This window comes from Bombina bombina, chromosome 4, assembly GCF_027579735.1.
Source record: "Bombina bombina isolate aBomBom1 chromosome 4, aBomBom1.pri, whole genome shotgun sequence".
Classification (NCBI taxonomy): Eukaryota; Metazoa; Chordata; class Amphibia; order Anura; family Bombinatoridae; genus Bombina; species Bombina bombina.
The window spans coordinates 251,364,315-251,391,622 of NC_069502.1; the positions used below are offsets into that span (position 1 = coordinate 251,364,315).

Here is a 27,308-nt window from a genome sequence, read left to right on the forward strand (position 1 = left end):
TACTCCTGCCCCAGAGGCCTGCAGCACAGACATGTATTTGGGGCCACGAGGGTGGCGGTACTGGACTGCGCACAGTGCACACTAAAGTATATTAATTATACAGCTTAGCCAGGCTGCGCACAGCGCAGTGCACTCACTAACTAACTCTGTAGTGACGTCTACTGAATTATAAAGTATTATATACAGTAATATACAGTTTGATGGTGTGTGTGTCACTCCCCCTTAGGGTGTCACCCCGGTGCAGTCCGCACCCCCTAGTGACGCCACTGGACACAGATTGTTCAGACCACATGACAGTCTGTGTTTTTGTACTGCTCCTCATTTAACCTAGTTTTCTGGCTCTGAAGGCTTGAGGCTCCCAGTTTTCTCATAAGATAAGATGTCAAGGAAATGCCTGTGATGGAGGCTGATTCCAACCTCAGGACAATCTCAGAGATTTACATTTCCTGTATGGTCAGAAAGTAGATTTCTATAGTTGTCATATTGTTCATTCAAGAGAATGGTCTCTAAACAATTTTTTTTTCTGGAAATGCCATAGCAGCATCAGTCATATAGATGTGGCACTTATATGCAAGCAATTATGTCAAAATATTAAAAGGAGTTACAGACAAAAGCCTGTCCAGACACAGTTGTCATTCTCTGTCTATCACTGTTATTTAAAGGGACATAAAACAGTCTATTTTCATTGTTGTAATAAAAAAAGCAGAAAGCAATGGGTTATACTTAATAGAAGTCATTGCAATATGTACTTGTTATAATTCATAATATTCTTGTATGTTGATAAAAATGCTGGAGAGAGGGCCAGACAGTCGCAAAGGTTTTTAATGCAAACATTAATAGTAGAACATGTTTACCCTGAAAATGCTGGAAGGAAAGTGATTAATTTTAAAAGAGACCGTCTACTCCAGAATTTATATTGTTTTAAAAGATAGATAATCCCTTTATTACCCATTCCCTAGTTTTGCATAACCAACACAGTTATATTAATATACTTTTTACCTCTGTGATTACCTTGTATCTAAGCCTCTGCAGACTGCTCCCTTATCTCAGTTCTTTTGACAGACTTGCATTTTAGTCAATCAGTGCTGACTTATAAATAACTCCATGGGAGTAAGCACAATGTTATATATTGGCACACATGAACTAGCACAGCCTAGCTGTGAAAATCTGTCAAAATGCACTGAGATAAGAGTAGGCCTTTAAGGACTTAGAAATTAGCATATGAGCCTACCTAGGTTTAGCTTTCAACAAAGAATACCAAGAGAGTAAAGCAAATTTGATGATAAAAGTAATCTAGATAGTTTTTTGAAATTGCATGTTCTATCTGAATCAAATTTAATTTTGACTAGATGGTCCCTTTAATGTAATACTTTCTCATCTCGTTAAATGGAGCATATGTAATAAAATTATTTTGTTATTTTGTTTTTCATTTCATAAATATTTTAGTTACATTTTCATCTGGAATTTGTAGTTTATAATGGCTGTTCACAAACTTTGCAATATAGAAAGTGTGGGTCACAGGGAATCTAAAATAGTAATGAATTTGATTTATTTTAGTGACACTTGCTATGGTTCTAGGTATGTAAACTGAGAGAAATTAGATTTGAGCAGAATTTATCTATGTAATATTTTTTATAGCTGTTGAAGAGTAAATGTGTGTTTATTATTATTAGTAGTAGTGTTAATATTATTATTGTTAAAGCTATTATATGTAAATCTTTATATATTTTCTTTCTTGATTAGACCTCCAGACGGGCGTGTCTGCTGGGGCAGGATCTAGTTCTGCAGCCTCTACCACTGGGTTACCACAGCACTTAACCTACACTTCATATATTTTGAAACAGACTCCCCAGGTGAGCCACATGTTACTACAACACAAGTAATATGTTGTTTTCATTGCTGTTTTGATTTAAAGGGACATGAAAGGCCACCTTTCTGTTTTTCATGTCTCAGATACAGTACATGATTTAATATAACTTTCCAGTTTACTTCTATTGTTATATTGTCTTCATTCTATTTGTATCCTTTGTTGAAGTAGCAGTGCACAAATGGGAGCAAGCTGAGCACATCAGGTGAGCCAATGACAAGAGGTTTATATGTGCAGCAGCCAATCAGTAGCTAGCTCCCAGTAGTGCATTGCTGCTCCTGAGCCTAGCTAGCTATACTTTTCTCTGTCGTTATAAAAGTTTAATTTTGACTTTACTGTCCCTTTTTAAAGATGAACAATTTTCTCATTATACTTTTCAGGGAACATTTTTAGTTGGACAACCATCACCCCAGGTACCTGGAAAGCAGAGCGCATCCAGTGTGGTAGCTCCTGGTAACGCTGGTGCAGCTGCACAAGGACAGACGTCTTTAAAATTAACTACAGGACAAAAAACTGCATTAATAACTCAGGTAACTGAATCATGAAAGTTTAATTCTGATTTAACTGTCCCTTTAAATGACAAAAAAAGCAAAAAGTAAATGATGTGTTAGAACCTTTTGTTATTGCTCTGTTGCTTACATATAACTGTGTTAACCCCTGCAGAGGGGAACCTAGCTGAGCACATCCAGTAAAGCCAGTGACAAGAGGCTTATGAGTGTAGCCACTAATCACCAAGTGCACCCCAGTAGTGAGTTGCAGGTCCTGAGCCTAAAAGAAGCATGAAATAAAAGGAAATGGAAAACTAAACTGTCATACTCTATATGAACCTTGGAAGTTTGATTTTGACTTTTAAATCTCTTTAATCCATTTAGTTTGTCATCTGCTGCACTAAAACATTTCTTTGTTCTCTCTTCTGCAATACACAATTTTAACAAAGGCTGAAAGAAACACAGACTTCCATTTTTAAAGGTACATAAAACAAGTTGGGATAGAGACAAAATATAATAATATGTACTTTAATTACTTTACCTGCAAATTTATACTGCAGTGCCTCGCCATTAACCCTTTCTTTTAAGTTTCTGAATTGTAAAGCTCTAACTCCCCCCCACACATTTCCTTCTATGGCTGTATATCTATTGTTGCTTTGGTAGAATGCAATAATGCATAGGGATTATCTGCTGGAGCATCCCTAGAAGCTGTGAACTCAGTTAAAATACAATGCCTGTGTCTAAACACTGATAAGGGGGTGTAGTGCTCCAGACAGCATAGCTATTTTAAGTATTTTTGCTTATTTTTGAAAATTATTTTAAAATACTTGCCAGCAATTTTTAAACAATTTTTTTATGCAAACTATTTTTAATTAATTAGCCCTTTTAGGATATGCACAGATCTCAACCTGTTTTATGTCCCTTTAAGGGACGTTTTATATCTACAAAACATTTATGCTATGAAAAATCTAGTTATATAGCCCATAAATGGCTATTATTGTAAAAATGTAAAGTTTTACTTATTTTTAAATAACATTGTGCTGATTTTCAGACTCTAACCAAGCCCCCAAAGTTTTAGAAGTAGATTGTTGTCTGCCTACTCCTGTTTGTGTAAAAAATATTCATATCCAGGGGAGGGGGTCTGCTCTTTTTGCTTTCCAGCCCATTTCACTGGGTTTCCCAGCCTAATCTCTTCAACAGTGCTAAACTGGGAGCTTCTAAGTAGGTTTCTAAAAGGTTTTATACTGGATTTTTAGATCAGCATATGTGCACATTCTTTATAGTGCTGTCTATTACATGCGGTTTTAAAAAAATTGGTGTATACTGCCCATTTAAAATACAGATGGGTTGTATTAGTGGAGATTATACAGGGAGGCATTTCATTTTCACAGCTCGCCATATTTTCTAAACTGTATTTGTCCTTTTTTCTTTCTTTTTATGAAAAAGGAAACTATCTTGGTTAAAGGTAGGAATGGGGTTATCAAATTACTGAACAAAAAGTAAAATGTTTTCTATGTGCTAAAATTCTTTTGATATCAATTAAGTTTATTCATTAATTTTTTACCCAAGGCTAACAGTAAATCCTCTACGTTGACAAAGATATCTGAGAATGTGTTAAAATCCGTGTCAGCGACATCCCAGTTACAGAAGCCAGGAACGACTTTGCTCCGGGTAGCTGGTGGAGTTATAACTGCTGCTAACTCATCTTTACCGTCTGTAGCTGCTAATGTGCCTCCACAGCAGGTAAAAGAGTGAAGGGAGAGGAAATTATGTGTAATGGGAGAAACAATAACCAAAAAGTATTCATATTTATAAACGCAAAATGAAAATGTGTCTCTTAAAATGTGTAATAAAGAAAATGAAAACGGTTTTAAGAAAAGAAAGCCAACAGCCTCTCAGAGAGCTCCAGGTTCAAACGAAGAACTACAATAACACAAAGGGGACTACATCTACCAGAAGGCTGCAGAGAGGAAGTGGTAGAACCACTTTTAGTCTCAGCATTAGTATAAAAGAGGAGCAGCTTTATTACAATAAAAAAGAGATCCTGGCATGTTTCACACACAAATATGTCATGCTTTGGAGCATACCTGCCTGTAAAGTGTTTTATATGCAATAATATAGCTGTTGTTTTCCTTTTTATTTGAATTAACCTGTCCTTATTTCATAGTGCAGAGACAAAAAAGCTCCATCATTCTGTTTAGTCCCCATTCCCACCTATAACCCAATAACACTTTCCTCTTTAACACCTGTAATCCTCTCTCTTGTTCTTACTTCCGTTTCTACCTTCATACGCCACTTCCCCACCTGTAAACCTTTTGCTCTTTACTTCCTACCCTTAAAGGACCATTAAACTTGACATTTTAACAATGCAAAAAACGGTTCATTATTGCAATATACATTCATTATTTATTTTGCTGTTTTTTGCTGTAAAATACATTTAAAAAAATGTGCTTGTTTTATTATTTTCTTCCAGGGAGGTTGGGGTTAATACTTTAAGGCAATTTATGCAAACTTTTCCCTCACCATCCCCTCTAAGATTCTCAGCAGTCACTTGTTTGGAAAAGGTGTATTAATAGTTTTGCATCAACAATTATGATAGGAGAATCATTCTTTGCAATAGTAAGTAAGTTTAATTAGTGCTAAAACCCTGGAAATGCAAGCAAAGAAGGTGTCTCGTGTGTATCAGTAGTATCTTCACTTTCTTCTAAAGTAAGATTTGCAGGGTACTCAAATTTAGTAGAAGATTTCCAGTGCTTCAGCTCACTAAAACCAGGCTGTGAAAGCTCCAAATACAGCTCTTTCAATCTGGTAGCAATATAGGACTAATGTGCTTAGTTTAAAAGCAAATACAAGTTTATTTAAAGCAAGTAAAAACAAGTCATTTAGACTGAGGTATGCAGGGGTAAAAACAAGTCATTTAGACTGAGGTATGCAGGGGTAAAAACAAGTCATTTAGACTGAGGTATGCAGGGGTAAAAACAAGTCATTTAGACTGAGGTATGCAGGGGTATCATATTGTTTTGATCCCCTTATGGAACGTGTTTCTCGGCTAACACACCATCTCATCAGGCATATATTACAATGTCCTAAAGCTACCTAATATATTGTTACTAATAGCCCATTCAGCTAACACCAATTAGACAATCAAGGAACCATAGACGTTGTTACACTAACCCCTCCTGTCCACATTAGAACCACCCATATCAACAAAGTATATTGTACAAACCTCTGTTCTATTGCAAATACTTGTCTAAAATTATCACCAACGTGAGCATTGCATAGCAACAAAGTATATTATATTTACATCTACTTTATAGTATATACTTGTCTAATGTTATTACCAGCTTGAGCATTACATTGCAACAAAGTATATTATTTAAATTAGTGCTTAACTATGGGATGGAGAAGAGCCGGCTTCCCTAGCCTCTCTCAACTGCACATGTGCAAACAGAGTCTGTGCTATATCTGAATATTAGTTTGTGATTGCTTAGCAATGATTCTTTTGTAAATCAGTGAAATTAATAAACACAAAACAATATACTCATTTGACAAAGCTGCAGTTTTCATTGCAAAATTATTCTCAGATATGAAGGTTCAAAATCATGTAGTTTAAAATGTGTGTTTAGTGGTCCTCCCGCATTCTGCTTCTCTCTTTCTCACCTCTATTCCACTCTTCCTTTTAATTTTTTTAATTTTTTTCTGTGGGACCATCTTAGATTTAGTAAAAACATTATGGGTCCGATTACGAGTGGAGCACAAACATTTGCATTTGAGCGATATTATATTTATGCAATATTCAAAGTGTTTAACTTTGTACTGTAAATATTTCACATTCCAATGCTCTTTGCATAGGGGAATATGTTCTAAGTATTTTTAAATAGATATTCATATATATCTGTATTTATCTATACCTATATATATAATCAGCATGAAGGGTCTGCCCCCTATCTGGGAATGGATCTTGTGGGGTGCAGACTCTTTCTTCGCTCAAGCTTGGGTTCGAGATGTTCAGAATCCCTGGGTGGTAGATATTATGTCCGAGGGTTACAAACTGGAGTTCAAGAATTTTCATCCCAGACGCAGGTTTCTTCTCTCCAGGTTATCTGTAAACCAGATAAAAGGAGAGGCGTTCTTACGTTGTGCTCAGAATCTTTCCGACATGGGAGTGATAGTTCCTGTTCCGGTTCAGGAACAGGGTCTGGGTTTTATTCCAATCTCTTTGTCGTTCCCAAACAAGTTTCTCAGGGTTCTGTCTTTCAAGATGGAAACTTTTCGTTCCATTCTTCCTTTGGTTCAGGAAGGTCAGTTCATGACCACAGTTGATCTAAAGGATGCATATCTGCATATTCCCATTCACAGGGATCATCACAGGTTCCTAAGATTTGCATTTTTAGACAAACATTTTCAGTTTGTAGCTATTCCTTTTGGTCTGGCAACAGCTCCCAGAATTTTTTCAAAGGTCCTGGGAGCATTGTTGGCGGTGCTTCGATTGAAGGGTGTTGCACTGGCTCCTTATCTGGACGACTTTCTAGTTCAGGCTCCATCTTTTCAACTAGCAAACTCCCACATGGAGTTGTTGTTGTCTTTTCTGCGCTCCCACGGTTGGAAGGTGAATTTAGGAAGAAGTTCCTTAATTCCGGCTACAAGAGTGGTATTTTTGGGGGCCATTATAGATTCTCTAGAGATGAAAAATTTTCTGACAGAAGCAAGAAAGTCAAAGATTTTCAATATGTATCTTGCTCTTCGGCCGTCAGTGGCTCAGTGCATGGAGGTTATTGGTCTGATGGTTTCAGTCATGGACATCATTCCGTTTGCTCGGTTCCATCTCAGACCTCTGCAGTTATGCTTGCTCAGGCAGTGGAACTGGGATTATGCGGATCTATCTCCAAAGATTGTTCTAGATCAGATGTCCAGAGATTCTTTTCCATGGTGGTTGTTTCAGGATCTTCTCTCTCAGGGAACTTGCTTTCGCAGACCTGCCTGGGTGATTGTAACCACTGATGCCAGTTTGCTGGGCTGGGGTGCTGTCTGGGGTTCATTAAGGGCTCAGGGTCTATGGACTCGGGAGGAGTCGGTTCTTCCAATAAATGTTTTGGAACTGAGAGAAAATTTCAATGCTCTTCTAGCCAGGCCTCAGCTAGCTTCAACCCAGTTTATCAGATTTCTGTCGGACAACATAACGTCAGTGGCTTACATCAATTTTCAGGGAGGAACTCGGAGTTCCTTGGCCATGACAGAGGTAGCCAAGATTATTCAGTGGGCGGAGATTCACAACTGTTGTCTGTCTATCCACATTCCAGGGGTGGACAATTGGGAAGCGGATTTTCTGAGCAGACAGACTTTTCATCCGGCGGAGTGGGAACTTCATCCAGAGGTATTTTCCAGCTTGATTCTCAGTTGGGGGCAGCCAGAGTTGGATTTCATGACATCTCGTCAGAATGCCAAGCTCCCGAGGTATGGGTCGAGGTCAAAGGATCCTCAGACTGTTCTGATAAATGCTCTGGCAGTTCCTTGGACTTTCAGTCTGGCATATGTGTTCCTTCCGTTTGCTCTTCTTCCTCGGGTCATTGCTTGTGTCAAACAAGAGAGGGCATCAGTGATTCTCATTGCTCCGGCGTGGCCTCACAGAATCTGGTTTGCAGATCTGGTGGAGATGTCTTCCCTTCCAGCTTGACGTCTTCCATTAAGGAAGGACCTTCTTCTGCAGGGTCCCTTCCTTCATCCAAATCTCGTTTCTCTGAAGCTGACTGCTTGGAGATTGAACGCTTGATTCTTTCTAAGTGTGGTCAGTCATTGAGACTATGATTCAGGCTCGTAAGCCTGTTACTAGGAAGGTTTATTATAAGATTTGGCTTAAATATTTGTATTGGTGTGAATCCAAAGGCTACTTGTGGAGTAGAGTTAGGATTCCAAGGATTTTGTCTTTTCTCCAGGAGGGTTTGGAGAAAGGTTTATCTGCTAGTACCCTGAAGGGTCAAATTTCTGCTTTATCTATTTTATTGCACAAGCGCCTGGCGGATGTGCCAGATGTTCATTCTTTTTGTCAGGCCTTGGTTAGAATTCGGCCGGTGTTTAACTCTACGAATCCACCTTGGAGTCTTAATTTGGTTCTTAGAGTCCTTCAACAGGCTCTGTTTGAACCTATGCATTCTTTGGATATTAAGATGTTATCTTGGAAGGTTTTGTTTCTGGTGGCTATTTCTGAGTTTCTGAGCTTTCAGCCTTACAGTATGAATCGCCTTTTCTTTTCACTCTGATAAGGTAGTTCTCTGTACTGCCTTGGGTTTTCTTCCCAAGGTTGTCTCTGATAAGATAAGAATATTAATCAAGAGATTGTTGTTCCTTCTTTGTGTCCTAATCCTTCTTCTCATAAGGAGCATTTGTTGCACAACCCGGATGTGGTTCGTGCATTGGGCAGGTGTTTATCAATTCTCTCCTCTTTAGGGGTCTCGTTGTCCTCCTTACGGAGGTGTGGTTCCTTTTTTAGGGGCCTCTCCTGTGTTCGGGAGGTTGGAACAGATGTTTTATCTGATTTGGTGATTGGGCTGCTTTTTGAGTTGTTCCTTTCCATCTGGGGAGCTGTTGGCTCCGCATTGAGACTTAGTCGGGTAGCTTTGCTAGATCTCTTTAGGTCTAACACCTGCTCGATTGTCTTTAAGTTGAAGTGGCTGTGTCCATTCTTCCGCCCTTTTGGGGGCTGGTCTTGGGGTTCCTTTCTGTTCCCTTGCTTTCAGATCTGCCGTTGCTTGGGCTGGTCTGGGTAGGTGTAGAATCTGAGATCTGTTGCTTATCCTCAGGTCTTGGGGGGTGCCAGCGGACCTTTTTGTTAGAGGTTCTGTGCCTCTTCCCCTTTGAGATCTGTGAGTAGGTTTGGCGGCCTGGATTACCTGGAGGGTGTCCTCTGCCTTGGAGGTTAGGCAATCTGCTAGTTTGTTTGGCCGCCTTTTCCTTACGGAGAGTGTTTTCTCCGTGTTTTCCTAAGGATGACAGCGTGTTACTGGACTCAAATGTTTATCTTCTGAGTTTGCTACTTGTAATTTTTCTGTTTGCTCAGTCTCTGAGTTCTGATGTTTTGAGGACTTTGTCTTCAGCTGTCTTTTCGGTGCTGTTGCACGTTCTATTGGTTCAGGTGCCATCTTCTATAAGCAAAATCTCATTTGGAGGTTTTGTTGTTTTCCTTCGTTCCACAAATAAAAGTGGAACTGGAAAAGAGCTCCCTTCTCCCAGCTACAAGGGTAGTCTGCTTAGGGACTATAATTGATTCCCTATCGATGAAAATCTTTCTGACGGAGGTCAGAAAAGCCAAAATCCTTCCTCTTGTCTCTCTCTTCAGTCTACTGTTCAGCATCAGTGGCTCAGTGTCTGGATGTAATTGGTCTGATGGTGGCTGCCATGGACATCATTCCCTTGCTCGATTCTGTTTGAGAGATCTGCAGTTGTGCATGCTTAGACAGTGGAATGGGGATTATCCGGCTTGTCTCAGAGAATCTAGATCAGTCGACAAGAGTCTCTTTCCTGTTGTGGTTTTATCAGGAACTTCAGTCTCAGGACACATCCTTCAAAGACCTTCCTGGGCGTTTGTGACTGCGGACACCAGGCTGCTGGGCTGGGGAGGAGTCTGGGACTCGTTGAAGGCGCAGGGACTTTGGTCCTGGGAGAAGTCTGCTCTTCCCTTCATCATTTGGAGTTGAAAGAGATTTGCAATGCTCTGATGGTTTGGCCTCAGTTGTTTTTAGCCCAGTTTATCGGGTCAGACAACATAGCCTCTGGCTTACATCAACCTCCAGGGAGGAACTCTGAGTTCCTTAGTTATGATGGAAGTGTTTCAGATTTTTTTCTGTGGGCGGGTGTTCAGTTACTGTCTATCTGCCATCCACATTCTGGAGTGGACAACTGGGAAGCGGATTTCTGAGCAGACAGACTTCCCATCCCAGGGAGTGGGAACTCCATCCGGAAGTGTTCTCCAGGTTAACAACCAAATGGGGCTTACCAGAATTGGTTCTGATGGTGTCTCATCAGAACTTCAACTTCCCAAGTTCAGTTTGAGGTCAAGAGTGCCTCAAGCCTTTCTAATAGATGCTCTGGCAGTTCCTTGGAACCTCAGGTGGCATATCCTTTTACTCTGTTTGTTCTCCTTCCTTGAGTCATCGTTCGGATCGAGTAGGAAAGAGCTTTGTTTTTTCTATTAGCTCCTGCGTGGCCTCGCAGGCTCTGGTAGGCGATCTAGTAGGGATGTTGTCTCTACCTCTATGGAAACTTCCGCTGAGGAAGAATCTTCTGCTTCAGGGGTCCTTCCTTCATCCAAATATCGTTTCTCTAAAACTGACTGCTTGGAGATTGAACGCTTGATTTTAGCTAAGCGTGGTTTTTCCGAATTGGTCATTGAGACTATGATTCAGGCTCGTATGCCTATTACTAGAAAGATTTACTATAAGATATGGCAGGATCCCAAGGATCTTATCTTTTCTCCAGGAAGGCCTTGAGAAGGGGTTATCTGTTAGTACCCTCAAGGGTCAGATTTCTGTTCTATCCATTCTGCTGCACAAGCGTCTGGCGGACGTGCCGGATGTACAATCCTTTTATCAGGCCCTGATCAGAATCAGGCCTGTGTTTAAGTCAGTTGCTCCTCCTTGGAGCCTTAACCTGGTTCTTAAAGTTTTTCAACAGGCTTTGTTTGATCCAATGCATTCCATAGATATTAAGTTGTTATCTTGGAAAGTTTTGTTTCTTTCTGCTATTTCTTCTGCTCGGAGTGTTTCCGAACTCTCAGCTATGCAGTGTGATTCTCCTTATCTCGTATTTCAGGCAGATAAGGCAGTTCTTCGTACCAAGTTTGGTTTTCTTCCTAAGGTTGTTTCGGACAGAAATATTAATCAGGAAATGGTTGTTTCCTTCTCTCTGTCCTAATCCTTTTTCTTATAAAGAACGCCTGTTGCACAACTTAGATGTTGTGTGGGCTCAAATTTTGTTATCTACAGGCTACAAAGGACTTTTGTCAGTCTTCTGCTTGTTGTTTTTCTGGTAAACATAAAGGCCAGAAAGCTACTGCCACTTCTCTTTCTCTCTGGTTGAGAAGTGTTTTTCGTAGGGCTTATGAGACTGCTGGACAGCAGCCTCCTGAGAGAATTACAGCTCACTCCACTAGGGCGGTGACTTCTTCTTGGGCTTTTAAGGACGAGGCCTCTGTAGAACAGATTTGTAAGGCGGCGACTTGATCTTCTTTGCACTCTTTTTCTAAAGTCTATCAATTTGATACTTTTGCGTTGGCTGAGGTTTCTTTTGGGAGAAAGGTTCTGCAAGCAGTGGTGCCTTGTGTTTAGGTTACCTGTCTTACCCTCCCGTATCATCTGTGTCCTCTAGCTTGGGTATTGATTCCCAACAGTAATTGATGATCCGTGGACTCACCGTGTCATTAGAAAGAAAACAAAATTTATGCTTTCCTAATAAATTTATTTATTTCTTGACACTGTGAGTTCACGGCCCTCCCTGTTTTTCAGACAGTTTTTTTTACATAAACCTCAGGCACCTTGTGTTATTTCCTTTCTCTCCTTTTCCTTCGGTCGAATGACTGGGGTTTGTGGGAAGGGAAGTGATACTTAACAGCTCTGTTGTGGTGCTCTTGGCCTCCTCCTGCTGGCCAGGAGTGATATTCCCAATAGTAATGGATGATCCGTGGACTCACCGTGTCATTAGAAAGAAAACAAAATTCACTGTGTCAAGAAATAAATTAATTCAGGTAAGCATAAATTTTGTTTTTCATGTCTGGTTAGCGAGTAGGGTGTTAGGGTTTTTTACACTTTTTTGCTCCATTGACTTTAGGGAAAAAACGTGAACGCACACGCAATATTGCAAATTCGGCTTTTTGCACTCGTCAGGTTAGCGCAAGAGTGAAATCTGTTTACTTTTAATTCATAATACGAGCAACACCTGACAAACTTAAAAAGCATACTTCTAGCACAGGTAACGCTCGAGTGCAAGTGTTAATTAGCGCTAATCTAGCCCTATATCTTTAAATCATTGAGGTTAAATGTTAGAGGTGTCATAAGTGTGAACGTTCTACATGGTAACTTGTTTGAGATTTGTGTCAGGGCTCCTTTTTAATTTATTTATTTTTCTTCCTGAACACATCTAAGATAGTATATAAACAACTCATTTATAGGGTCCTTTCATGGTATCTGTTATATTTATGCTCCCTTCTGTAGCCAGTTTGATAGGGTAATTACAGTAATAGCATAATATATCTGTATCAATATATAATATATATATATATTTTTCCTGTTTAGTCGGCTGAAGGATCTGCTCCTGTTACGCCTGTTTTTAGTGTTTCAAACAAGACTTTAGTGCAGCAGCACTCAGTGGTTGCTAATGCAGGACAAGCAAAATCACTGGGGGTCAGCAAAGTTGTTATAGCACCAACTACAGCCCCTTCATCCAGGGTCTCACCAAGTCCAGCACAATGCAGCACTCCTTTAACAGGTAATGAAAATGGCTAATCTGTTGGTATTGTTTGTCAAGTTGCTCTTTGTGTTAGACACCTTTAAGGGAATCTGTACTCCATTGTTCTTTAGAGATTTTCTTTTCAAGTGGATCAAAACAGGAAATGTTACATGGTTATGGGCATGTTTTTCCTACTGGTCAGAGATAAGCAAGGTCACATAATCTGCATTATGAGCAACATTTGTGTGTGTGACACCTCTGCCTCACACAGTAGTCTATCAGGGGGCTAGAGATTTTACTGCCCCTTTCTAGACACCAGGAATCATCAGAAAGACCACTGGTGTGAGGGGGTAAAGATGTGAGTTAAACTCCTGATCTGAGTATTTAATAGAAAGGGGGAAAATCACACTGTGTGTTACATGCAGATGAGATTCATGTCTGTTCTGTGTGTTACTTGCAGAGGAGATTCATGTCTGTTATGTGTGTTACGTGCAGAAGAGGGGGTACATGACTGATCTATGTGTTACCTGCAGAAGAGGGGATACATGTCTGTTCTGTGTGTTACCTGCAGAAGAGGGGATACATGTCTGTTCTGTGTGTTACCTGCAGAAGAGGGGATACGTGCCTGTTCTGTGTGTTACCTGCAGAAGAGGGGATACTTGTCTGTTATGTGTGTTACCTGCAGAAGAAGGGATACATGTCTGTTATGTGTGTTACCTGCAGAAGAGGGGATACGTGTCTGTTATGTGTGTTACTGGCAGAAGAGGGGATACATGTCTGTTCTGTGTGTTACCTGTAGAAGAGGGGATACATGTCTGTTCTGTGTGTTACCTGCAGAAGAGGGGATACATGTCTGTTCTGTGTGTTACCTGCAGAAGAGGGGGATACGTGTCTGTTATGTGTGTTGCCTGCAGAAGAGGTGATACGTGTCTGTTCTGTGTGTTACCTGCAGAAGAGGGGATACATGTCTTTTCTGTGTATTACCTGCAGAAGAGGGGATACATGCCTGTTCTGTGTATTACCTGCAGAAGAGGGGATACATGCCTGTTCTGTGTGTTACTGGCAGAAGAGGGGATACATGCCTGTTCTGTGTATTACAGGGAGAAAGGGACATACATCTCTTCACTGTGTTTGTTACTGGCAGAAAGGCAGAAAATAATTTACTGGTCACTGTGAGACATACATGAGGCAAATATGTTTTGGGGTTTTGGGTAACGGAAGATTTGTGGGGTTTATGACAGTACAAAACACATCACCAGTACTTCACATTTGACTGCTAGTATTGTGCCATTGATAGCAGGACCTTTCTTTTCCTATATCCGTTTTTATTGTCTGGTCTCTTTTAGGTATTACTATTTGTACTGCATTATTATGTAGGTGTCACAGATTGTACAATCTTGTTCATGCACTTAGCCCTATGGAATATGACAATGCTATATAGATATAGTGATGACAATGTGCACACTACAATAAAAAAAAAATCACAATTGCTTCCTAAAGAGTAAAGTCTGCACATACACAGTGTGAAATCAGTCTATATTCAATTGTTACTTCATGTGTGTGCCAATGTTTGTAATAAAAACAAGAGAAGGTTTGTAAGTACTGGCATATTTTACAGTGACACACAAATGTATATAATTATATTGTTTGTGTATCTCTCTCTGTCTCTCTCTCTGTCTCTCTCTCTGTCTCTCTCTCTGTCTCTCTCTCTGTCTCTCTCTCTCTCTGGTACACCCTAATGATAGAAAATATAATACAAAGGTACATATATAAAAGAAAGGTCCTCGCTAAAATGTCTCAATAAATAAAACGAAAAGTGGAGAGTGCAGACATATTTCTGTCTTTGCTTGAGATGTATATATTTATGAAGGCGTGGTCTACTGATTGCAGATATAGTTGCTTATTTGACTTCTTAAAGGGGCATGAAACCCAAAATGTTTCTTTCATGATTTAGATAGAACATGCACTACTGGTTTCTAATTGAACACATGGGTGAGCCAATGACAATCAGTATATATACTGTATGTGTATATATATATATATATATATATATATATATATATATATGCATCCACCAATCAGCAGCTAGAACCTAGGTTCTTTGCTGCTCCTGAGCTTTCCTAGATAAACCTTTTAGCAAAGGATAACGAGAGAAGCAAACATATTAAATAATAGAAGTAAATTGGAAAGTTGTTTAAAATTGTATGTTCTGTCTAAATCATGAATACTGTCCCTTTAATCTACAGTTATCTATTTGAGTGGGAATAATTAATAATGAAAAACATATTTCTTTCCTATGACATGGAGAGTCCACGATGTAATTGCAATTACTAGTGGGATATTCACTCCTGGCCAGCAGGAGGAGGCAAAGAGCACCCCAGCAGAGCTGCTAAGTGTCACTTCCCTTACCCATAACCCCCAGTCATTCTCTTTGCCTCTGTTAATGGAGGACGTGCAAAGTTGGTGTCTGAATATATTTAATCCTTTTATGGGTATTTTTCCCTGCAAGCAAGGATTGAGGTTTAGCTGTGTTCACGTCAATCTCTTTAGTAAGAGTAGTGGTGGTGTTTAGCAGGTAGAAGGCAGCGAGGTTGTCTTTGCTTTACTTCTAATATTACTGCTACCCCTGCTATAGAAAGCCAGAGTTGGGTACTCTGTTCTCTCTTTTTCTACAGGTCTCTGATAGGAGTATGTGTCCTTTCACACCTTGTGAGCTGTCTTTCTGCCCGACAGCTGGATTTGCAGGTAAATGCTTTTGTCTTCTCAGTTCTGGAGACTTGCACTTGGAAAGATTATCTCTGCAATAATTCTCTTGGGACATAATTAATCCTTTATGTAGGATTTATTGTGGAGCAGTTTGCAGGCACTAATTGTATGTGAGGAGACTAAGGGGTTAATGTCTTCCCTTACTGTTTATGGGATAGTATCTCTGAAGCTGAAGGATATCTTTATTTTGTTAGCCTAACGATTTCAGATGTTTTGAAATATGACGTTTTATTTGGGGATTTTTGGATGTTTTGGATAACATTTACATCCCGTTTTTTTCTTTTACCTCCTTAAGGCTTTCTGTTAGAGATGTGCTCTTTTAGGCTGTTGCACAGTTTCTCTTTCTGCCGGTCACGTGAGTTCCTGCTCTTCCGCTTGAGATACTGAGCGAAGCTGTGTCATTTTCTGTGAGCTTTCTTCTGTGACGGCTTGTTTGACCGATCTGCAGGAGAATTCTGAATTTGGGAAACTTTGGAAGGTTAAGGTAGGGCACCTCAGGCTGACTGAGGTGTAGAGGTGCATACTTTATTCTATGAATACTTGGCGCTTTTGTGCTTTGAAGGGATAATTTTCTTCTTAAAGTGACAGTAGTCATTTTCAAATTATTTTTTCATTAATACAGCTATGGACACTGAACAGGAGTCTGTTTCTCTTGATAAATTTTTGTCTTTAGAGGCCGAAATTGTTTTTCCTATGCAATTTTGTTCCTCTTGCTTAGCTAAGACCCTACAATTTAAAGATAAATTACTGCCTTCTGAGCCTATTGTCTCTCAGGATAATGCTGTTTAGGATATGCCACAGCTTTCTCCTCAAACGTCCCAAGCTTCAATGGTTTCACATACAGTGCCCTGCGGTTCCTCTCAGCCTCCTGGAAACATGTATTTGCCAGGGGATTTTGCTGCACAGATATCTTTTGCGGTATCTGCAGCTTTACCTGCTTTCCCTATTTCGGGTAAGCGCAAGAGGAAATCACATCATTATTTTGCTGCTGGTAAGGTGTCTGTCCCATCTTCTTCTGCGATGCTTGACCTCTCCCATAAGTCTGATGAGGAGAATACCTCAGTAGCTTCTGAGGGTGAGATTTCAGATTCTGACAGTATAAATCCTTTTCCTGATTCTGAAAAAGTTAATTTCAAATTTAAACTTGAACACCTTTTTTTACTTCTAAAGGAGGTACTGGCTACTTTGGATGACTCCGACCCTTCTGTCACTGTCAACCCTAAAAAAAACTAGTAAACTTAATAAATACTATGATGTTCCTTCTTCTGTGGAGGTATTTCCTGTTCCAGACTGTATTTCGGAAATTATCACGCAGGAATGGGATTAACCAGGGATTCAGTTTTCCCCTTCTCCCGTTTTGAAAAAGATATTTCCTGTTATTAACTCCATTCGGGGTTCGTAGCGCACTGTACCTAAGGTGGAAGGAGCTATTTCTACTCTAGCCAAAAGAACCACGATTCTTATAGAGGATAGCTGTTTCTCCTACATTGGTGTATCCGGTCCACGGCTTCATCCTTACTTGTGGGATATTCTCAATCCCTACAGGAAGTGGCAAAGAGAGCACACAGCAGAGCTGTCCATATAGCTCCCCTCAGGCTCCGCCCCCCCCAGTCATTCTCTTTGCCGCTCTAACTAGTAGCATCTCCACGGGGGTGGTAAAAAGTATGTGGTGTTTAGTTGTAGTTTTTTTATTCTTCTATCAAGAGTTTGTTATTTTAAAATAGTGCCGGCTTGTACTATTTACTCTGCAGCAGAAAGTGATGAAGATTTCTGCCAAGAGGAATATGATTTTAGCACCAGTAACTAAAATCCATTGCTGTTCCCACGCAGGACTGTTGAAACCAGAGAACTTCAGATGGGGGGAACAGTTTGCAGGCTTAACTGCTTCAGGTATAATCAGTCATTTTTCTAACAAGACCTAGTAATGCTAGAAGACTGTCAGCAATCCCCTCTGGGATAGGTAAGCCATTTTGCTTAGACTCTGTATAAAATTATGGCTTATATTAAGGGCTCTATGCTGGTTGACACTATTGTGGGCTAAATCGATTGCTTTTTAGCATGTTTTCACTATAAATAAGGTGTTTTTTCAGACTTTAAAACACTTTTGGGGTTTTATTTTGCGCCTGGCACTTATTTGGACACCTATTCTAGTCAGAAAGGCCCCTCCACTCTGGAATGAAGAGGGAGGAGGCCTCATTTTCAGGCCTCAATTGCACAATTGTTTTGCTTAGGCAGTTAATGCAGCTTCACGTGGGGAGTCCAGAGGCATCAGAAAAGACTCCAGAGAGGCTTATTTCCTACTAAAATAATCCCTAAGGAACGTAAAGGCCACAGTGGAAGCTGTGGCATAGTACTGTAGTGTTTTTAACAGGTTAATTGCTGTTATTAGCTCCGGTTTGGGCATTAAGGGGTTAATTGGTCTGAAAATTTGTGTGCAATCATTTCAAAGCATTAAGACACTGTGGTGAAAATTTCATTAAAATCGGATGTTTATTTGATGGTTTTTTGATGTTTTAGTAATAAAGTGTGCACTTTTATTATTTAAAGACACAGTAACGTTTTTGTCAAAAATACTTTTTATTGCATTGAAGATCCTAAACAAATTCCTCAGAGTTCCATCATTCAAAATGGAAACCATTCGGACAATTTTACCAATGATCCAGGAGGGTCAATATATGGCTACCGTGGACTTAAAGGATGCGTACCTGCATATTCCTATCCACAAAGATCACCATCAGTTTCTGAGGTTCTCCTTTCTGGACAAGCATTACCAGTTCGTGGCTCTTCCCTTCGGATTGGCCACTGCTCCCAGAATTTTCACAAAGGTGCTAGGGTCCCTTCTAGCGGTGCTAAGGCCAAGGGGCATTGCAGTAGCACCTTACCTAGACGACATTTTAATACAGGCGTCGTCCTTTCACAAAGCAAGGGCTCATACGGACATTGTTCTAGCCTTTCTAAGGTCTCACGGGTAGAAGGTGAACATAGAAAAAAGTTCTCTGTCCCCGTTCACAAGGGTTCCCTTCCTGGGAACAATAATAGACTCGGTAGAAATGAAAATCTTTCTGACAGCGGTCAGGAAATTAAAACTTTTGAACACTTGTTGAGTTCTTCAATCCATTCCTCAACCCTCCATAGCTCAGTGCATGGAGGTAATAGGACTAATGTTTGCGGCAATGGACGTGGTTCCTTTTGCTCGAATTCATTTAAGACCATTGCAACTGTGCATGCTCAAACAATGGAATGGGGATTATGCAGATTTGTCTCCCCAGATTCAGATGGACCAGCAAACCAGAGACTCACTCCTCTGGTGGTTGTCTCAGGATCACCTCTCAGGGAATGAGTTTCCGAAGACCGGAGTGGATCATTGTCACGACCGACGCCAGCCTCTTAGGCTGGAGCGCGGTCTGGAAGTCCCTGAAGGCTCAGGGTCTATGGTCTCGGGAAGAATCTCTTCTCCCGATAAACATTTTGGAATTGAGAGCGATATTCAATGCGCTCCAGGCATGGCCTCAATTAGCGGAGGCCAAATTCATCAGATTTCAGTCGGACAACATGACGACTGTAGCGTACATCAATCATCAGGGGGGAACAAAGAGTTCCCTGGCAATGAGGGAGGTATCCAAGATCATCAAATGGGCAGAGGATCACTCCTGCCATCTATCAGCAATTCACATCCCAGGAGTGGACAACTGGGAAGCGGATTATCTGAGCCGTCAGACTTTTTCATCCGGGGGAGTGGGAACTCCACCCGGAGGTTTTTGCTCAGCTGACCCAGCTATGGGGCATTCCAGATCTGGATCTGATGGCGTCACGTCAGAACTCCAAAGTTACACGTTACGGGTCCAGGGATCCCAAGGCGACATTGGTAGATGCCTTAGTAGCACCTTGGTCGTTCAATCTAGCTTATGTCTTTCCACCGTTTCCCCTTCTCCCCCGGCTAGTAGCCAGGATCAAACAGGAGAAGGCTTCGGTAATTCTGATAGCTCCTTCGTGGCCACGCAGGACTTGGTATGCAAACCTGGTGAATATGTCATCGGTTCCACCATGGAAGCTGCCTTTGAGGCAGGACCTTCTAATTCAAGGTCCATTCGAACATCCAAACCTAGTTTCTCTGCAACTGACTGCTTGGAGTTTGAACGCTTGATTCTAGCTAAGCGTGGGTTTTCGGAATCAGTTATAGATACTCTGATCCAGGCTAGAAAGCCTGTCACCAGGAAAATTTACCATAAGATATGGCGGAATTATCTTTGCTGGTGCGAATCCAAGGGTTACTCATGGAGTAAGATTAGGATTCCAAGGATACTATCTTTTCTCCAAGAAGGATTGGAGAAAGGTCTGTCAACTAGTTCTTTAAAGGGACAGATATCTGCTCTGTCTGTTTTGTTACACAAGCGTCTGGCAGCCATGCCAGATATTCAGGCGTTTGTACAGGCTTTAGTCAGAATCAAGCCTGTCTACAGACCTGTGGCTCCTCCATGGAGTCTAAATTTAGTTCTTTCAGTTCTTCAAGGGGTTCCGTTTGAACCTCTACATTCCATAGATATTAAGTTACTATCTTGGAAAGTTTTGTTTTTAGTAGCTATTTCTTCTGCTAGAAGAGTTTCTGAATTGTCTGCTTTGCAGTGTAATTCACCCTATCTGGTGTTTCATACAGATAAGGTCGTTTTACGTACCAAACCTGGTTTTCTTCCAAAAGTGGTTTTCAATAAGAATATCAACCAGGAAATAGTTGTTCCTTCTCTGTGTCGTAATCCAGTTTCTAACAAGGAACGTCTGTTTCACAATCTTGATGTGGCTGAAAAGCATCATCCGGTTGGCTTATGAGACTGCTGGAAGGCAGCCTCCTGAACGGATTACAGCTCACTCTACTAGAGCTGTGGCTTCCACATGGGCTTTCAAGAATGAGGCTTCTGTTGAACAGATTTGTAAGGCAGCGACTTGGTCTTCACTGCATACGTTTGCCAAATTTTACAAATTCGATACTTTTGCTTCTTCAGAGGCTATTTTTGGGAGAAAGGTTTTGCAAGCAGTGGTGCCTTCCGTTTAGGTTACCTGACTTGTTCCCTCCCTTCATCCGTGTCCTAAAGCTTTGGTATTGGTTCCCACAAGTAAGGATGAAGCCGTGGACCGGATACACCAATGTAGGAGAAAACAGAATTTATGTTTACCTGATAAATTTCTTTCTCCTACGGTGTATCCGGTCCACGGCCCGCCCTGGCATTTTGGTCAGGTTTAAATTTATTTTTTGTAAACTACAGTCACCACTGCACCCTATGGTTCTCCTTTTTCTCCTAACCGTCGGTCGAATGACTGGGGGGGCAGAGCCTGAGGGGAGCTATATGGACAGCTCTGCTGTGTGCTCTCTTTGCCACTTCCTGTAGGGATTGAGAATATCCCACAAGTAAGGATGAAGCCGTGGACCGGATACACCGTAGGAGAAAGAAATTTATCAGGTAAACATAAATTCTGTTTTTTTTAAGCATCCCATGGATAAGAAGCTTGAGGCTTATTTAAAGAAAATGTATATTCATCAGGGATTACAATGGCAACCTGCTGCTAGTATTGCTATGGTTGCAAGCGCAGCATATTATTGGTGTGAAGCTTTATCCGAGTTGATTTTAGAAGACCAATTCCTTTATCTCTGATGCCAACATGCAAGTCATTAGACTGGGAGCCAAGATGTCTAGCTCTGCATGAAGGGTCCCCTGTCGTTCCGGTATTGGATCAAGTGGGGGCAGACTTTCCTTTTTTTGTCAAACTTGGATACGCGATGTCCCAGATCCTTGGGCTGTGAACATAGTATCTCAGGATTACAAAATAGGATTCAAGACTTGTTCTCTCAAGGCTATCTGCAAACCAGGTAAAAAGAGAGGCCTTCTTAAGCTGCTTTCAGGACCTTTCCTCCCTGGGAGTGATTGTTCCAGTTCCTGTAAGGGAACAGGGTCAAGGATTCTATTCAAATCTAGGTTCCCAAAAAAGAGGGAACCTTTTGACCCATTTTAGATCTAAAATGTCTCAACAAATTCCTCAGGGTGCCGTCCTTCAAGATGGAGACCATTTGTTCCATTCTTCCTTTGGTCCAAGAGGGTCAGTTCATGATGACCATAGACCTGAAGGACGCGTATCTTCATGTTCCCATTCACAGGGATCATCACCAGTTCCTGAGATTTGCTTTTCTAGACAAGCACTTTCAATTTATTGCTCTTCCGTTTGGCCTTGCCACAGCTCCCAGAATTTTGACAAAGGTTCTGTGGGCTCTTTTGGCAGTTGTCAGGTCTCAGGGAATTGCGGTGGCGCCTTACCTGGATGACATCTTGGTTCAAGCGTCATATTTTCAACTGGAAAACTCTCATACAGAGATCTTGTTGTCTTTTCGATGTTTCCCACTGATGGAAAGTGAATCTGGAGTAGAGTTCCCTTGTTCTAGCTACAAGGGTGTGTTTCTTAGGGACTATCATAGATTCCCTATCCATGAAGATTTTTCTGACGGATGTCAGAAAATCCAAACTTCTCACTTCATGTCTCTCTCTCCAGTCTACTGTTCATCCATCAGTGGCTTAATGCATGGAGGTAATTGGTCTGATGGTTGCTTCCATGGACATCATTCCTTTTGCTCGATTCCATCTGAGATCTCTGCAACTATGCATGCTCAGTCAATGGAACGGATACCGTTCAGATCTATCTCAAAGGATAGAGCTGGATCCTCTAACAAGAGACTCTGTCGTGGTGGATTTCTCAGGATCATCTGTCTCAGGGCACATGCTTTCGGAGACCCTCCTGGGTGATTGTGACCATGGACGCCAGCCTATTAGGCTGGGGAGCAGTCTGGGGCTCGTTAAAAGCTCAGGGCCTGTGGACTCGGGAGGAGTCTTCTCTTTCCATAAACATCTTAGAGTTGAGAGCAATCTTCAATGCCTTGATAGCTTGGCCTCAGTTGTCTTTAGCCCGGTTTATCAGATTCCAGTGGGACAACATCACCTCAGTGGCTTACATCAACCACCAGGGAGGAACTCAGAGTTCCTTGGCCATGAAGGAAGTGACTTGCATTATACATTGGGCGGAAGCTCACGCTCGTCTCCTATATGCCATCCACATTCCAGGAGTGGACAACTGGGATGCAGATTTTCTGACAGACCTTTCATCCCGGGGAGTGGGCTCTCCATCAAGAGGTGTTCACCAGGATAACCCACAGGTGGGGGGGTGCCGGAGTTGGATCTAATGGCGTCTCGTCAGAATGCCAAGCTTCCAAGGTGCGGTTCAAGGTCAAAAGATCCTCAGGCCACCCTGATAGATGCTCTGTCGGTTCCTTGGGACTTCGGTCTGGCATACCTGTTTCCTCCGTTTGTTCTCCTTCCACGAGTCATTGCTCGTATCAAGCAGGAGAGAGCATTTGCAATTCTAATAGCTCCTGCATGGCCCCGCAGGATCTGGTTTGCGGACCTGGTGAAGATGTCATCTCTTCCACCTTGGAGGCTACCTCTGAGGAAGGACCTTCTTACTCAGGGTCCTGTCCTCCATCCAAATCTAGTTTCTCTGAAGCTGACTGCTTGGAGATTGAAAGCTTAGTTTTGGCTAAGCGTGGGTTTTCTGAGTCGGTCATTGATACCATGCTTCAGGCTCGTAAACCAGTTACTCGTAAAATTTACCATAAGGTATAGCGCAAATACCTATATTGGTGTGTATCGAAGGGCTTCTCTTGGAGCAGGGTCAGGATTCCTAGAATTTTGTCTTTTCTCCTGGAGGGTCTGGAGAAGGGCTTGTCAGTCAGTTCTATGAAGGGTCAGATTTCTGCGCTGTCTATTCTTTTACACAAATGTCTGGAGGATGTGCCAGATGTTTAATCTTTTTGTCAAGCCCTGGTCAGAATCAGGCCGGTGTTTAAACCTCTTGCTCCTCCTTGGAGCCTTAATCTTGTTCTTAAAGTTTTGCAACAGGCTCCGTTTGAGCTAATTCATTCTGTAGATATTAAGTTATTATCTTGAAAGGTTTTGTTCCTTATTGCTATTTCCTCTGCTCGCAGAGTTTCTAAGCACTTGTGTGATTCCCCTTACCTTATTTTTCATGCGGATTATGGCGAACCTTCGTACTAAATTTGGGTTTCTCCCTAAGGTGGTGTTGCATCAAAACATTAATTAGGAAATTCTTGTTCCTTCTTTTTGTCCTAATCCTCCTCCTCATAAGGAACGTCTTTTACATAACTTGGATGTTGTGCGTGCTCTAAAATTTTACCTACAGCCTACTAAAGATTTTCGTCAGTCTTCTGCCCTCTTTGTTTGTTTCTCTGGAAAGCGTAAGGGCCAGAAGGCCACTTCTACTTCTCCTTTCCCTCTGGTTAAGAAGTATGGTACGTTTTGCTTATGAGTCTGCTGGACAGAAGCCTCCTGAAAGAATTACGGCTGAAAGGTTTTTCAAGCGGTGGTGCCTTCTGTTTAGGTCTGCCTGTCTTGTTCTCCCTCCCTTTTCATTCCGTGTCCTCTAGCTTGGGTATTGATTCCCACTAGTAATTGGAATGACGTTGTGGACTCTCCATGTCATAGGAAAGAAAACTAAATTTATGCTTACCTGATAAATTTCTTTCTTTCTGGACATGGAGAGTCCACGACCCCACCCTTAAAAAAGACAGTATTTTTCTTCTTAAACGGGAAGAGTCCACAACTGCATTCATTACTTTTGGAAATTCAGAACCTGGCCACCAGAAGGAGGCAAAGACACCCCAGCCAAAGGCTTCAAATACCTCCCCAACTTTCCTCATCCCCCAGTCATTCTTTGCCTTTCGTCACAGGAGGTTGGCAGAGAATTGTCAGAAGTTCGAGATGTACTCTAAGAAATTGGGACTGGAGCTTTAAGTAGTCCTGTCAGCCTCTCAGTGAGAGCATGAATGAAGGTTAGAGTCCGGGGATGCAGGGAGAGTCTTTCTGTGAAACCATCCCGACTCATATTAACAGCTCCTTGGCAATCAGCGTTGACGAGTTTTGCTGCCTGCCTTTATTCACTCAAGTCCATTTCTGAAGCAAGGCTACCATCTGTCACACTTGAAGGGCTGTGTTCCTGTTCCACAGTGCAGATTCCGGTAAGATCGTTTAATTTTATTTCATTATGTGAAGATGGGACTCCTTTTATCTTAAAATAGGAATCATGGGTTAATATCTCCTGAGGGGGGTTATTGAACAAGGGGGACTTTAATCATGTTTGTTATGTGGTTCTATCTGCTAATGTGTAGTAATACTTTGTTTCACGGCTTTTCGGAAAACATAACGGCCTTATCATCAATTCGTGCGATTTCTTTAGATTTGCGCGCTCTTTTTGTGACTAGCACGGCGCACCTCATGACCGGGTGCGGTTACGTTGTTTTCCACTTCCGTAAGCTGACTGTGTGGCTTATTGGTTGTCTGGTTCACAGGAGGTGGTGAGTGCCCCAGCTATTGGGTGTGTAAAAATTAGTTAGTGTTTGTCTTTTTTGTAATCCCAAGATTATGGTGGATTCTGATTTTTTTAGACACGGATGTCTCCGATGCGGAGAATGCGTCTTGTGATGAATATGAAATGGCCCGGGTTATCCATGCCCATCAGTTATGTTCCGATTGCCGTTTTAGAGTACTCTCTTCTCCCAACTCAGGGACCTTAGAGTGCGTTGAGCCATCCGCCCCAGAGGATTCTATGTCCGGTGAGGCACGTTTCCTAGAACCTTCCTTTGCTACGCAAGCAGGTGTCCCGATGGCCTTTACTCCTTCTCCTGACCTACTCCTTCTCCTGAAGGTGGCTTGTTTCCTCCAGAGGTTACGGCACGGTTCCGCATGGCCGTATTCAGCATTGCACCAGCAGCTCACAAGCCAGCAGGGAGTGTCAGTCAACTCGATCGTACTCGATCGGGTTGATTTCTGGCAATGTAACCGCTGCTTCATAACTGCTGTTTCTGGTGAGCCTTCTGAGAGGAAGGTTGGGAGTTATATAGGTTGGCCTTTTTAGGGGCCTACTGCCTCTCCATCCTGAATGTGTCCAATCTCGTCTGATCTTGGAAGCTATGCAGGGTTGGACCTGGTTAGTACTTGGATGGATTCCAGGTGCTACAATTTGCTTGTTACGTGACTGACTTTTTCCACTACGTCATCAGGCTTCCTAAAGGTCCCTGGGGACTTGGAACCGTAGTTTTCCACTCCTGTAGAGTTTGGAGATGTAAATGACCTCCGGAGGTCTGGTATTCCGGGTGATGGACAATTTGCGTCTTTACTTGCGGTAACTTCCGGATGTCGACTCTTGTAGTCTAGTTGCATTCCTTTTGCGGTGGCAGAGTTTTCTTTCTTTCCTGTTTTGGCTTGGATCATCTGTTTTAGAAGTGAGGAGCATGTCCTTCTTCCTTTTTTCCTAAGCGTTTCGTTTGCTCCAGTACGTGGAGTGCAGGGGTCACCCTGCCTATTTTGCAAGAGCTGCGAGGCTCCCATTGTTTTTCTTGTTGCAGGGATTTCAGGAGACCGATCCGGTAAGGATTTATGTAGACTGCCGTCTTCTCAATCTAAGAACTGCCCCTTGTCGTACCATGGTCTTTAGACTCTTGTGTGCTATCCTTCGACCTTATGCAGATCTAGGGTAGGGTAGGAGGCAGTGGTCGGTCATAGACTGTTGCCTTTCTGAGGTCTGGGAAATTACCTTCCTCTTCACCAGCGTGTGGATCAGGTCGTTTGGCCTGTCTTCAGAGGATAGTCTTGCGATCCAAGGGTACTGGTTGCCCATTTCTTCAACTGGTCAGGAGTTTTTTCAGACTCTTGAGTTTTAGGCTGTTGCTAGGTAATCTAGGTCTACAGACTTTAGATGGTGGACGGCTCTGTCTTGGGTGCGCTCCTAACATGGGAGGCAGCTGATAGATTCCTCAGAAAGTTAGATCTTTCGATAAGTTCCGTTTTTCGTAGACTCTAGCTTAGGACCACGTCTCTTGCCTGTAACGGGCATGGACGGTTCTGTTTAACCTTTTGGGTCTGGTTCCCCCGTGTGTACTTGAGGGCGGGGTTTTCTGACTCTCATGGGAGATTATGGTCTGCTTGAGGCTTAAGTTTTAGGTCTCTCTGACGGGGCCCTACTGGTCTTCTGGGACATTTGTGCTTCTTTGTAGACTCTAGTTGTCGTTTCAGCTGGGCTGGCGATATTGGCCGAAGGGTCTCGCCTATATTGGTAGGGTGGTTACCGTTGTTTTGCTCCCCTTTTTCTTCTCACCTAGGGTGGGGGATGGGTTATTGCGTGTTCTCCTTGACTTGGAGGTACCTCAGTATCTGTGAAAGGCCCATGGGTCCTTGTTTTTTTCGCCTCATAGGATTTTTTTTCCCTCCCTTCCTGGCGTACTTAGAATCACAGAACTGGATTCTGGTATTAGGATGCTGGGGGTCAGAGTACTTCTTCCCTGGGGGAGTGTTCCTTCTTCTGGAAGGCTGCAGTGTAGGGGCTTTCGGACCCGAGCACGAAGTTACCTGTCATGGCTCATGGAGCATGCCAGTTTTTTAGTAGTGGTCAGAGTTCTACTCTGTGGTTTTGATCCTTGTAGATCCATCCTTTTTCTTCAGACGGTCTGGGACTCGTGTCTTAGGTCTTTAACTAGCTTTCGGGCTGGGACCATTATACTGGAGGGAAGGTCGTTGATTGGTCTGCTCTGTGCAGTATTGACCTTTACTGTTATTGAGTTTGTCCTCCCCTACAGGGATGGGAATCTTGGTGCCCATCTCTCTACTGGTGGCGTCTGCTGCTGGGATGGGACGCTCCTTGAA

The 27,308-nt window shown here is 42.1% G+C and overlaps 1 protein-coding gene across 1 annotated transcript in view; it reads left to right on the forward strand.

Annotated features, from left to right (window-relative positions):
- Positions 1 to 27,308, forward strand: part of YEATS2 (YEATS domain containing 2) — a 258,568-nt gene that overhangs the window by 150,899 nt on the left and 80,361 nt on the right. Inside the window, exons 17-20 of the mRNA XM_053709881.1 lie at positions 1,744 to 1,853; positions 2,248 to 2,397; positions 3,925 to 4,098; positions 12,639 to 12,831. Coding sequence (XP_053565856.1) covers positions 1,744 to 1,853; positions 2,248 to 2,397; positions 3,925 to 4,098; positions 12,639 to 12,831 — 627 coding nt within the window. The remainder of the gene's footprint in view (positions 1 to 1,743; positions 1,854 to 2,247; positions 2,398 to 3,924; positions 4,099 to 12,638; positions 12,832 to 27,308) is intronic.